The following is a 13,003-nucleotide window of genomic DNA, read 5'->3' on the forward strand; positions in this document are numbered from 1 at the left end:
TCTACTAGATATATAAATGTAATTAATTATGTATTTAAAAAATGAGTATGTTAATAGTTGAATTGGACTAAATACATAAAGCGACAAAAATTGGAATAATTTTTTTAATACTAATATTTTATAATAATTACTATTTTACTTTTGAATTTTATAAATTGTAAGATTATCTAAATCAACCAAATTATTATGTTTCAAATACATATTTATAACTTTTGCATTAGTAAAGTCTAACTCTTGTTCTTGGCTATAAAATAACCCCAGGACAAAAAAAATATTTCAATTTAAAGTAATATATTACTTTTGTATTTAAAATTTTTAAAAATGCCCTGCATATTCAATTATTAAATTTATTTTTGACTTAGAATTTATCATTCTATTATATAATATTGTTTTAAGTTTCATATTATTTAAATAATTAAAATAAGAAAAACTGTTAAATAAATTGTTTTTAATATTTATTTTCATTTTTTGTAAACAAAGAACTTTAAAAATAAAATTACATATTTAAGTCAAACAAATTTAACTGTTTTATTTTCATAGAACTCTGTCAACAATTATTAAAATTTGATGAGTGGAATAAGATGTTTAATAAATTAAAAATATAAACAAAATAAAAATTTATTTATATACATATTAGTTTTAAATTATTCTAATTCTTACAATTATTTGGTTACTTTTAATACTAAATTTATTAATAATCACATGTTCACATTTTTTAATTTATATAATTTAGGAAAAATTTTAAATTAAACAAGGATTAATTAATCACTTGATAGTAACAAAGCTTATATAATAAAGAACATGTTTATTTACTCTTATTAGTAATAACTCAAATATACAATTCATTACTTACATCACAATCTCAGATACAGTAAAATTACTATTTAAAATAATTTATTCAGCCAGACGATTCTCATGCATTTTACGCTTTTTATAATTTAATATCATGGATGCAATTTCCATTTGTCCAGATCCTTCTAACAAATATGTATTTAGTTGTTGTTGAGCTACACGTGCATCATCAAATATTTTTCGTTCTATACAATCAAGTTTGTTAAAACATGGTTGATTATCTTCAATATTTTGTGCCCAATCCATAATTTGTTTAAATCGATTTGTAAAAGTCTATAATAATTGATAAAAGCAAAATATATTATATATCTTATAATTAATCTATAATCAATTTAAATATAAAATATGTATATAGGTGTATTTAATTAAAACTAATAAAATTATCCATTAAATGTTTTGGTCAATAAAAACAGTAATAATGGTTAACACAAATTAAAATTTTTCAAATTCCCTTATTTTTCCAAGATCTTTTAGTCAATTAAAAAAAATCCACACTTGACTTAAAAGGCGTAGGCATACATTATTTAAGTAAGGGGTGTTTAATTCTTTATATTATTCTTTGTTTACTCATTGGAGTTTTTGAAACTAGTGAGGTTGAACTCTAAAAACACATTTTATCTACTCCAACTAACCCAAAGTCATATGTATAGATTTATGAAGTATTTTGTATTATTGAACCCCTGTCTCATTGTTTTTTTATATAATTTGATTAAATGTTATAAAATATATATAATAGATAGGTATGAGTCCCCAATCACTTTAATATTCAAAATATAAGTTAGATTAATTTTTAAAAATTTGAGGTTAAATAATAAAATCCTTCACATTTCCAAAATTTCTCTAACAATTTTAAAATTTCTTTAAATTTTCATGATTTTTTAAACTTTTGTCAACTATTTCATTCATTACTAATGTATTGTATATAAACTACTTATAAGGAATTTTTCTATTAGTAAGAATCAAAATTTATTTTTATGAAGGTGAAAAATATTTATTTAAGGTAAAGTTCTTACATAAATCAATACTTGTTGGACTTCATATGACTCTCTATGTTCTAGTTGAGATAAAAATTTCCCAAACAAATAAAAATGTTTACATAACTTTTGTAAATCAACTACACTTGGATCTGCCGTCAGGACACCTCTGTAATAAAAAGTTAATTATTCATAATATCTTAACAAAAAACAAACAAGTAAATTTAAATTTTTTAGCTCTAAAATAATATAATCTATTGGAACCCAGGAACCTTTTATATAAGTTACAAATATGTTATTATATTTACCTGTATATTTCATTGTAAGCTTTGGGCATATCAAATTGAACTGATTTTTGGATTAGAAATACTTTTACCATCCACAATGGAAGTTCAACTTTTTGATCAGATTCATCATCTTCTTTTTCAGGTACATTAAAGTCTAGAAAACCTAAAACAAATTTTTAAATGTAACTACATATTTTAACACAATATTGACAGGGGCATATTTAGAAATGCATTAAAGAAGCACAATTATTTTTAAAACAATCAAGCTACCATGAAAACATTTGGCGACTGTTTTTTACTTGGATTAAAAGCAAACAAATAAAATTAAAATAAAATTAATATACATTTTTTAATTTATACAATCTATAAATTACATACATTTTTACAGTAACCAGAAGTGATCTAGGAATTTTATAAGACCATGTTTGATTGAAGAAACTGCTTATTAACAATACTTCATGAATTGAGATGCAAGTATTAATCTGCTAATAGATCATGACACCTGTTTTAAACGTCTACCAGGGTCATTTGAGATAGTATTAATGAAGAGTTCATAAATTAGAGGATTAAAATTAGCAAGGTTAATGAGAGTGATTATGTGGAGAGTGCCATTTGAAATAAAAGGAGGAAAATAAATAATTTTTCGGAAGCATTTTGATTGAAATATTTGCATTTTACCGATATTTGTTCTTTGGCAGTGCCCCAGAGTTAGATTTTATAAGACTATATGGGTTTAGTAGAATCTTATAGAAAAGTATTTTGTTATTAAGAGAAATATGTTTAGTTGTTAGTAGGAATTGTTTAAAGCGATTATTGGAATGATGCATTTGGGTGTATATGGATTGCTTATGTTAGCCTACAATATAGATATAAACTTAGTAGCAAATAAATTTGGGCAGTTGGACGTGGTAAGTTATTAAGTGTTATGGTAGGACAGTTTTAAAAGTAAAAATACAATGTATCAATTTAAATTCATTAATTTATAAATTAATTGGATATTACCATTAAATTTATAAACAAAAAAAATGATAAACTTTTATATATAATTGACAACATGTTATAATTTGAATTATACTTTGATCAGGGGTTATTATTTTGATTCTATTAAAATACTACAACTAATAGAATAACGATATGTAATTATCTTAACAGTAACACTTCTTAGAGCACTCCATTTTATTTAAAAAATGCTTAACAAAAAATATTTAGGCTAGACTAATGGAATAATTTATATTATATAATAAAAATTTATCACTTGTGGCTAATATTATTGATCATTATAATATTCCAATGTACCGTGTATGTTAGGTACAATTTTTAACTGGCCAATTCGATTAGTAAATAATTCTTCTGAACTCAAAATGTATTAAAAAATATATTTAGAATATTTTAATAAGATATATTTAATTCAAATTTGATATTAAATTCTTACCAATAGAGTCTATTTTTTTGGTGAATCTACAAGGTATTTTTTCTTGAGCTGCCATAATAGCGTCAATTGAAAAATAATGAGGCTTAATATTTCTTAACATATTATTAAGTAATTATAAATGAAAAAAAACTATAAATAAATTTGAATTATGTAACTGTATAATTTAGTAAAATATACTATAAGAGTAAATGTTACGTTTTCTCGGATGACTGTTATTTAATTTTGAACCGATTATCAATTGATAATAATAAGTTGTGCCAAACTACAACAAAAATACATATTACAAACTATGACTTTTCTATCATGTTAATAATTAATGTATAAGCCTATTAAATTAATAATTTAGTCATACATTTGCTAAGAAACTTTTGTGAAGTACACTTCACTATATCAAATGTACTAATATTTCGAATATGCTAATTTAATAATTATACTATCATAAAAACCCATTGTTGTAAGATTAATTATTAATACTACATATAAGATTTTAAACGAAATTGACTTATTCAACGATTCAAAAATATTTCATGTTAAATTCAATATCTTTAACTAACTCGATTGAATACTTCAGGATTAATTTCGACACCAATTGACACTTCTATAAATACTGGTTTCATAAGAGAAAACGACAAATTCACGAACACAACTAAAATAATTTATTTATACAGAATTTTTTATCGTAATTTCTTGAATATTATTTCAGCCAACATAAAATAATCATTATACAAACTATTTTTTTTGCATTATTCCAAAGAAAATTAAAATGTATCACAACTATCAAAGTTTTCAGTCAATATTCAATTAAATACTGCAAATTTCTGTCTCAATTAAAAATAAAAATAAAAATTCATAATGTGTTATTGTTTCTAATGATTAACAAATATATAAATACTATAAATTTTTATTTTTTTAAAGTAATTACACTTAAATTATAAACAAAATATTAGCCACTAATACAAATTACTAATTTTTCTAAAATATATTTATGTTATTAAACTACAATATAAATCTTGTTTCATTCCTTATTTGGATCACAGGTATACAAAAACGAACACTTAATGTCGGGGTTATTTGGTGACAGTGACCGCCAGAGATGCTACCACTCTAGAGAGCGATTATTATTGTACGTTTTATTTTTATTTTGTGTTAAAATACAATCTTCTGTTAGTGTACTCTTATTGTGACTTTTTAATAGAAGATCAAAGTATTTTGTTTGATAATAAAAATCGTATACAATTTAAATTTTTATCTTGTTTTTAATAGTTTTTTAAGACACCTTTAAAATTAATCTTTTCGCTGTGATGCCAGATTGAGTTTGCCAGGTCGAAGAAGCGAGTTAATATTTCCGATAAATCAAATAAGGTTTTTTTTTATTCGCTGGTTTAAATTAATAAACTTGGTATAATGAGGTCTAAGATCAAATCTTTGATCGGCTTTGAGTTGAACTTAATACCAATACTTTGTTCTCACTAATGTTGGTAGCTATAAACTTTTTAGTAGTGCAAGGTGCACCTTTTGATTGAGGTGGAGCTATCCTTTAAAAAAATCTCAAGAAGAGTGCGTAGATTAATTAATGTTGTTCCACTTAAATATTATCCATTAAAACACAAGTAACTTGATAAGTACTTGGCTTAAAATTGTTATTGACTCATCAAAAGTTTTTGTAAAAAAAAAGCTAAAAGTGACTGTTTGGAATTAAAAAAATAATAAAAAATGTATTATTATTATTATTACAAATTTATTAGTTATAAACAGGTTATTTAATTATAAGCATTTGTTAAGATAGTTCAAACATACCATAAGTCAGTACAAACTTTTATTAATTCATTTGAAAACTTTGTAATGAATTTTTTTTTTAATGTTATAGATTTGTAGATGATTAGGGGGTTACCCCCATACAAAAAATATTTCTATTTTACTATATAATCCTACGAGCATGTTACACAAAGTTACTTGGGACTCATCAAAATTGCTTAAAGAAAATTGATAAATGAATGTATTTACAGCCGTGGTGATAAATTATAAAAAAAATGTATTTTGAACTCAGTCTGTGATAACAATAGTTGTTAAAACAAAAATTTCAACGAAATGATAATTTATAAAAAATAAAATTTAAAATTATTATTAATTTACTTAATATTTATTGAATTTCATTTTTTGTATTTAGAAATTTTAACTCAGATAATCTTTTTAATTTGACAACAGGTAAAAAATTTGCAAATAATTGGCAGAAATTTTTTAAAACACAAATAAAAAAAATATATATATTTATTGGAAATATCTGTAATTGTCTATTTTATAATAGTCTACTAAATAATCAATTATTATCCTACTGGAACATGAAGTACAAGAAATCCATTTAATACACTTATCGCTATATTTTTGTACATCCTTTTGACAACATAGACACATGTTCGTCATGTTATCTGAATATTCTAACAACTATCTCAATAAACATCAGGATTAAAATTATTTATTTATTTATTTTTAAATTATAAACGGGTAAAAAAAAAACCCTTTAACATAATGCGATAGAATAAATACAATAATTTCTTAGTTAACATAAATTAAATGAAAAAATACAATTTTAACTAAATACTATCAGATTAATAATAAACAATTAGATATAAACAAATTACAATACACAATTAGATAATCGTTTATTAATTAGATAATGATAAAATTATAATCGGAATTGAAAAAAAAGTGACGAATTTTTATAGTCATTTTGCGATATTTGCCTTAAGTCAAATAACTCATAGAAAAATATTGTGGGAAAGTATTTTTTTTTTCGTCATAAAGTATTCTGAAAAAAACTTTAATTTGATATAGGTTTAAAGATCACAAACATCTTTAAAAAAATTAAATTAAAATATAATATAAAGTTTTTCCTTTACTCAGATTTCATTGGAAAAGAAATATTGTTATCTCTTTTACACTCTACTAAAATAATGCTACAATCAGTGTTTTTGAAAAAAGTTATAGCAATTTTAGAATAGAAAAACCTAGCACAGGGGGGTCACGGCACAGTGGTGACGTGGCATAGTTAGATAAAGTATAATGATATCTGACAGTCAAAAATAACGCTATGATGCAAATCTTTAGTAGCGTTTAATTTTNAAAAAAAACGCTTCGATGCAAATCTTTAGATAGTGTTTAATTTTAAAAAATTGGTGGATTATTCCAAAAGCTACATGATCTGCTATTTCCTTATTAATATCCTGATTAAGATAAAGTATGTCGAATGAAACAGGAATATAAATATTATTTCTCATAAAAAAATTGTATTGATCCATATATTATTCAATAAGTTAAAGCATTATAAATTTAAAAATGTAAAAAATGAAATCTAGAATTTTCACATAAGAATAGCATTGGTAACTATTTTTAACGTGAAGACAAAATAAAATCTGAAATTTTTTTTTTCCATAATAAAGTACATTACATTAGCTTTAATTTAAGATATATATAAAAGTGACAGACTTACCGGAACACCTTCAAAATTTAAGTTGAAAAAGTTAATTTTTTGTAAAAAAGTTGTCATTTTAAATCCTTCCCTGTGGACAGTTAAATNAAAGTTGTCATTTTGAATCCCCCCCTGTAGGCAGGTAAAAAGTCAGATTTATAAAAAAAATATACCAAATGATAGGTAAAGACATCATGCATCTACAAAAAAAAGAATTATATTGATCCATACATCTTTCGAGAAGTTATAGCATTATAAAGTTAAAAATATAAAAAAGAATTTTTTTACAAAAATCGTATTTTTTTTATTAAGTTTAATGTCTGTTTTCACCATGAAGATAAAATAAAGTCCGAAATTTTTTTTTACCATTATAAAGTATATTACATTAGCTTTAATTTAAGATATATATAAAAGTGTCAGACCTTCCGGAACACTTTCAAAAGTTACGTTGAAAAAGTTCTACTTTCTATATGCATTTTTATGTTTTGAATCCCCCCTGTATTTAGGGAAATGGTCCGATTTAAAAAAACAGTATGTCGAATGAAAGATCTATATAAATACTACTTCTCATAAAAAAATTGTAATGATTCATACATTTTTCAAAAAGTTATAGCATAATAAAGTTAAAAATGGAAAATACAAAATCGAAAATTTTCACACAAAAATAGCATTCGGTAGCCATTTTCACCATGAAGATAAAATAAAGTCCGAAATTTTTTTTTTTCATGATAAAGCATATTACATTAGCTTTAATTTAAGATATATATAAAAGTGTCAGACCTTCCGGAACATTTTCAAAATTTAAGTTAAAATAATTAATTTTTTGTGAAAAAGTTGTCATTTTAAATCCCCCCTTGTGGGCAGGTTAACGGTTAAATTTATGAAAAAAATGTACCAAATGAAAGGTAATGATATTATACATCTATATAAAAAAGAATTATATTGATATGTTCATTTTTCAAAAAGTTATGGCACTTTTAAGTAAAAAAAATTGAAAAAATTTCGAAAATTAGCGATTTTTAAATTTGTAATTTTTTTGGAGGTTTCCCCCATTTACGGGGAACGAGGGAATTTTTTCAATTTTTAAGGGTAATGTCTTCGACTAGATACGATTTGTGATCTTTTGACGTATCATTGAAAGAAATCGGTTCGGTGAGAGCTGAGAATAAGGGTTAACAGACACAAAAAAAAAAAAATAAATAAACACATCTTAGTAAAACAAATACCTTCTCGGCTTCGCATCGAAGCTAAAAAATGTTTAGAAAGTGTCATTTTTTACGTTATTGTAATTTTGGATATTTTTTTAAATTCTAAAATTAAGAAAGTTTTTTGAAATTTTGGACAATGTTGGATTCAACTAAATTAAATTCGGGTTATTTTAACGCATAGATAAACAAAATCGATCCAGTGAAAGTTAAAAATTTTCAAGGACAGTTACAAAAAAAACAGCATGGTAAAACCAATAACTTCTGAGATTCACAGGGAAGCTAAACATTATATGTATTGTTATACAGAACATATATTAAAGTAGGAAAAAAATATTAAAATATATCATTGACTCTCAAAATATTTATTCTATTTCTATTAATGTATATGATATAAACAGAACAAAAACTACACATCAGTTTCAGCATAAAAAAATATTGAACTTAAAAACCAATCAAATAATTGACGGTAACGTAACAATGGTGTTATTCTATTTTAGATATTGTGTTATCAATTTTAGAAGTGTACAGCTGACGATGACTCACTAGTCTTTAGTCGTCAACAAAAATCGATTTCAGATTAGTGTTAAATAATCATATTGTTAAAATATGAACTCATCTTATCATAAAGTTTTTGGAATTAACAACGTAAATTGAAAAATTTATTGATTAAATATGTTACATATTGGTATCCTTATTTAATATTGTTTTGGTAATTTTAAGTGACTATTCACTATTACGATTTACGAATTGATGTTGTTCGATAATTATACTAACAATATGACAAAATAGGTAAATTTTCATTGTTTTTGTAATGTTCTTAAATGTATTCACAATTAGGCAGTTAGTTTTTTTTTTATTCAAATATAACATAATTCCTATTATATTTTAGTCAACAAATCATAAATGAATGATCAAATAAAAAATAGTAAGAATCAAAATTAAAAAAATTATAATGGCTTCTAACTTAGTTACTGACTATTTGATGAATGATATCTCAAATAATACTGATATGAATAATGAACACGTCTGTAAACTAATCCTTTACTTGGAAATACCAACCATTAAGTAAGTTAAACATTTTTATTATAAAATTTAGTTAAGAATTATATTAGTCACTCCTTTCATTGTCATATATTGTCTATTGTTAAAATGACCTAAAATGTTGAGTTATATAATTTGATTCATAACCATACAATCAGGGGCATACTTAATAAGGGAGTAATTTTTCCTTAGACTCTATAGACCTATGAAGTGTACTATGAATAACATAATTAGCCCGACTATATCTAACAAAGAGTTATGCTTAACATGTAAATAGATAATATTTATTACAAATATGCGAGTATGTACAGAATATTTAAATCTAAAAAGTAAGATAGATTTTAAATTATAGTAGAAATTAAAAATTAAAAGGTGCTATACAATTTTTTTAAGACTTTTGTTCATAACTATTTTTAATCAAACAAAACCGCCACAATTTTTTACTCTCTGTGTCATTGGCTTCCTATTCTGCCCCTCCATACAATGGGGTATTTTAATTGTACTACATATATTTTATTAATACAGTTAAGTTTATTTTGTTGTTTAATTAAGTATGATTAATATACATTTAATTGATTTAAAAAAAATAACTTAAAGATAGTACATAATTTAAAAAATTTATTTTTAGCATATTTAAATTGATTTTTTTTTTTTTATTTTAGAATAAGGGTATGGGATGTTGCAATACTGATCCCGAACTTGATATTTATGGCATATTTAGGTACAAAGATAAGTCAAGCAAGATTGAAATTACGAGCTGCAAATAGCCCTATTTTCTTGACATTCTATTGTTTGGTAGGAATATTAAATTACATTTTAATAATAATATTTCATAAATAATTTGAAAAAAATTTATTAATGAAAAAAAATTTATTTATTTTCTATAAAAGTATATGAACTGTTTTATATTTTTAGGTGTTTTTTAATGTGATTATGAGTATTTTAAGATGTTTAATTTCAATGACACTCAATTTTAGCAATGTGACAGCAGACACAATTAATATAACTCTTTGGGTATTGGTCAAATGTTTCTTTTTGGCAACTGAAATGAGTGTTGTAGTTTTTGCTTTAGCATTTGGTTAGTAAAATATTTTTTTAGTGTAATTATTAATATATAATATCAGATAAATAAAATCATAATAATTTTTGTTGATTTAACTAATATTTTTAATTAATATTAATATTTAGGTCATATGGAAAGTAGGAATAGTATTAGATATGTATTGATTACAACATCACTGATATCTTTAGTATATTCTGCTAGTCAAGGAGCTCTGGAAATCTTCATGCCAGACTCTATTTTCAGAATTACATCTAAAGATTTGAATTTATTTGGCCATGGAGGTGTTATATTTTGGTTAATTAGTTCTGTTATTTTCACAATGGTAAAATATTACTATCTAATTATGATAAATACAGCTTTGATTAATTAAAACTTTATTGTAGCTGTACTTGCTTATATTAGTAATGCCTTTAACAAGTCTACGAGAAAAACTTCCTTTACCAGGTAAAGTGATATTTATATTGGAAAATCAGAATTTTTTTAAAAAATTAATAATTTTAAATATTTAACTTAAAAACTACTAATAATATTGATCTTTTAATTTTCAGTGAATCGCTCTTTTTATTTTTATGTTTTGATATTAGCTTTATTGAATGGAATTGGTTCAATTGGTTGTACATTTCTTTTGATTAAAATAACTGAAGGATTGTGTATAGTTGACATTACAACTTTTTTATATTTTACTTTGCTTACTCCTCTTGTCTACATAACGTTTTTAAGTACATTTTTTAGGTATGTATATAAATTATTACTTAAATTTATATTGTGATTTATTTAAGACTAATATTTAAATGATTCTAGTGTTTCTCAATCAAGTATCATGTTTTCTTACAAAGCTCAAAATGATGACCGGGTTGAAGATGATACTGTTTCATTGCCTCATCAACCTTCATTTTCATCGTTGAAAACTGATTCTGATTATATATATCAGGTATATATTGAGCTGTTTATATTTTAATTTATTATTTTCAATTATTTAAATTTTTTTTTGAAATTTACATATTCAAATTTTTTTCATTTATATAGACGGACCATATTTACAATAACACAAGGTTTTCAGTAGGAGACCGACAAATAGCAAACCCTTTGTATAATGCTTCTTTACAAAGTCCAGATAGTATAACAGGATATAGTATGGATGAGCAAACTATTGACATTGAAGAACAAAAAAAATAAACAAACTTTTAATTTAGCTATAAGATAATTGGTGTTCCTGTGTTGCATAATTAATTAACTTTTTATTATTAAATTTTATATTTTGTACATAACGTAAACTTTATATTACAAATACTTAGTCATATTTATCTTTAACTTATTGAAAATACCACCATCAATGTTTATTTACTTTTTATGTATCGTTAAATGTCTTTATTATTATTCCTATGTATAGATTGACTTATACCTTCCAAACACTGTAATATTTAGTATTGTATTGTGATTTCTTAAATTTAAAATTTTTTATAATTTGTATACAATAAGAACTAAATTTTTTTTGTTGTTTTTTTAATTTGCACAAATGTAAATTTTAAATGAACTAGAAAATGTATTCTATCTATTTTGTGCATTCATTTAAAACTATAAACAGAAAGTAATTAGCTGTTTGGAGTTAGTTGTTTTTGAGAAAACAATCTTTTCTTCTTGGGGGTTATATATTAGATAAATATCTAGGTTTCCAAAATCAATAAATATAAATAATAAGCCTAATTTCAGCCACGACCGCCACGAAAATAAAAATACAGAGCAAGTGAAAATATTAATTTGCTTGCTGAATAATTTTTTCCAAATTTTATGAATTATTGAAGTTATTTTTCGGTAATTATCTTAAATAAAATTTTTTTGGACAAATGATTACATACTATCGAGTGAATGGGATGTGACACCATTACCCAGGTTTCAGCTGTTGTGTAGTAATAGTCGTTTAGTACTGTGTCGCAATTAAAAATAATTTCGGTAGGGGATATTAAAGGTTATCATAACTAAAAAATTAAGACGTCGCTAATAATTACAGGGGCGCGTACAACCCTTAATCCCCTCTGGTTGCGCCACTAGTTAAGTGATTATACTTCTACTCTAAATAGCGTTTCTAAAATTTTAGAAATTGATATAATTTATTTGGTATACAAGATTATTACAGTTATCAAATTTTTGTAATTATAACAATCGATTGCACCAAGTGTAAAAATGTTAGTTGTGCTACCGGTGCTGTTGATTGATAATTCTGGATTAGAAATTTATTGTCGATCAAGAATTTTTAAAACCTTGATTCAACTGCTAAGGAGTTATGATTAATCACTTATTTTCCATGTTCAGTTAATGTATTATTTAGTACATTAAGATCGTTTTTAATAAACAATTTTTGTTTATAGTAAAAATATTTAGTAGGAGTTTGAAGTGATTAGATATGCTGATTATCAAAATAATAATAGTAATAATTCTAATTACACTTTTGACAAAGTAATGAAAAATCCATAAAAAATATTTAAATCTTAATTTTATCCTTATATGAGTTTCACAATATGCTAAATACATAATTTCAAAATGTTCAATATTGATAGAATAGTGATACACATACGATAGTAACGTTTTTAAAGTAAATTAAAATATGACCAAATTAAGCTAAATTTTGCTAAATATTATGAACATATCTTAATTATGTATGAGGACTAACTTGGCAATTTAT

At 23.6% G+C, this 13,003-nt stretch overlaps 2 protein-coding genes across 2 annotated transcripts; one reads left to right on the top strand and one right to left on the bottom strand.

The window, feature by feature from the left end:
* Window positions 1–630: 630 nt before the first annotated feature.
* Window positions 631–3,781, bottom strand: LOC126902037 (DNA replication complex GINS protein PSF3). The gene is made up of 4 exons (XM_050679062.1): window positions 3,546–3,781; window positions 2,135–2,276; window positions 1,866–1,995; window positions 631–1,125 (listed from the first exon to the last, which is right to left on the bottom strand). Exons 1-4 carry the CDS (start codon window positions 3,643–3,645, stop codon window positions 895–897), a joined length of 603 nt encoding a protein of 200 aa, XP_050535019.1. The 5' UTR covers window positions 3,646–3,781; the 3' UTR covers window positions 631–894.
* A 5,036-nt stretch (window positions 3,782–8,817) lies between these two features.
* On the top strand, window positions 8,818–11,866 carry LOC126894320 (transmembrane protein adipocyte-associated 1 homolog). The gene is made up of 9 exons (XM_050665280.1): window positions 8,818–9,008; window positions 9,109–9,284; window positions 9,923–10,055; window positions 10,176–10,338; window positions 10,449–10,645; window positions 10,707–10,767; window positions 10,872–11,055; window positions 11,125–11,254; window positions 11,350–11,866. Exons 2-9 carry the CDS (start codon window positions 9,172–9,174, stop codon window positions 11,497–11,499), a joined length of 1,131 nt encoding a protein of 376 aa, XP_050521237.1. The 5' UTR covers window positions 8,818–9,008; window positions 9,109–9,171; the 3' UTR covers window positions 11,500–11,866.
* The last annotated feature ends 1,137 nt before the right edge of the window (window positions 11,867–13,003 follow it).

The sequence above is a fragment of the Daktulosphaira vitifoliae genome, unplaced genomic scaffold (genome assembly GCF_025091365.1).
Source record: "Daktulosphaira vitifoliae isolate Bord-2020 unplaced genomic scaffold, ASM2509136v1 Scaffold_1, whole genome shotgun sequence".
NCBI lineage: Eukaryota > Metazoa > Arthropoda > Insecta > Hemiptera > Phylloxeridae > Daktulosphaira > Daktulosphaira vitifoliae.

What these genes read in the sequence shown, in the direction of transcription:
- LOC126894320 (XM_050665280.1), top strand. Translation starts at nt 9,172, where the DNA reads ATGGCTTCTAACTTAGTTACTGACTATTTGATGAATGATATCTCAAAT. An exon ending in TCTTGACATTCTATTGTTTG is followed by an intron (nt 10,056 to 10,175) that starts GTAGGAATATTA and finishes TTATATTTTTAG; the next exon opens with GTGTTTTTTAATGTGATTAT. An exon ending in AGAAAAACTTCCTTTACCAG is followed by an intron (nt 10,768 to 10,871) that starts GTAAAGTGATAT and finishes TTTAATTTTCAG; the next exon opens with TGAATCGCTCTTTTTATTTT.
- LOC126902037 (XM_050679062.1), bottom strand. Translation starts at nt 3,645, where the DNA reads ATGTTAAGAAATATTAAGCCTCATTATTTTTCAATTGACGCTATTATG. An exon ending in CAAAAAAATAGACTCTATTG is followed by an intron (nt 2,277 to 3,545) that starts GTAAGAATTTAA and finishes AATTTGTTTTAG; the next exon opens with GTTTTCTAGACTTTAATGTA. An exon ending in GCTTACAATGAAATATACAG is followed by an intron (nt 1,996 to 2,134) that starts GTAAATATAATA and finishes TTTTTATTACAG; the next exon opens with AGGTGTCCTGACGGCAGATC.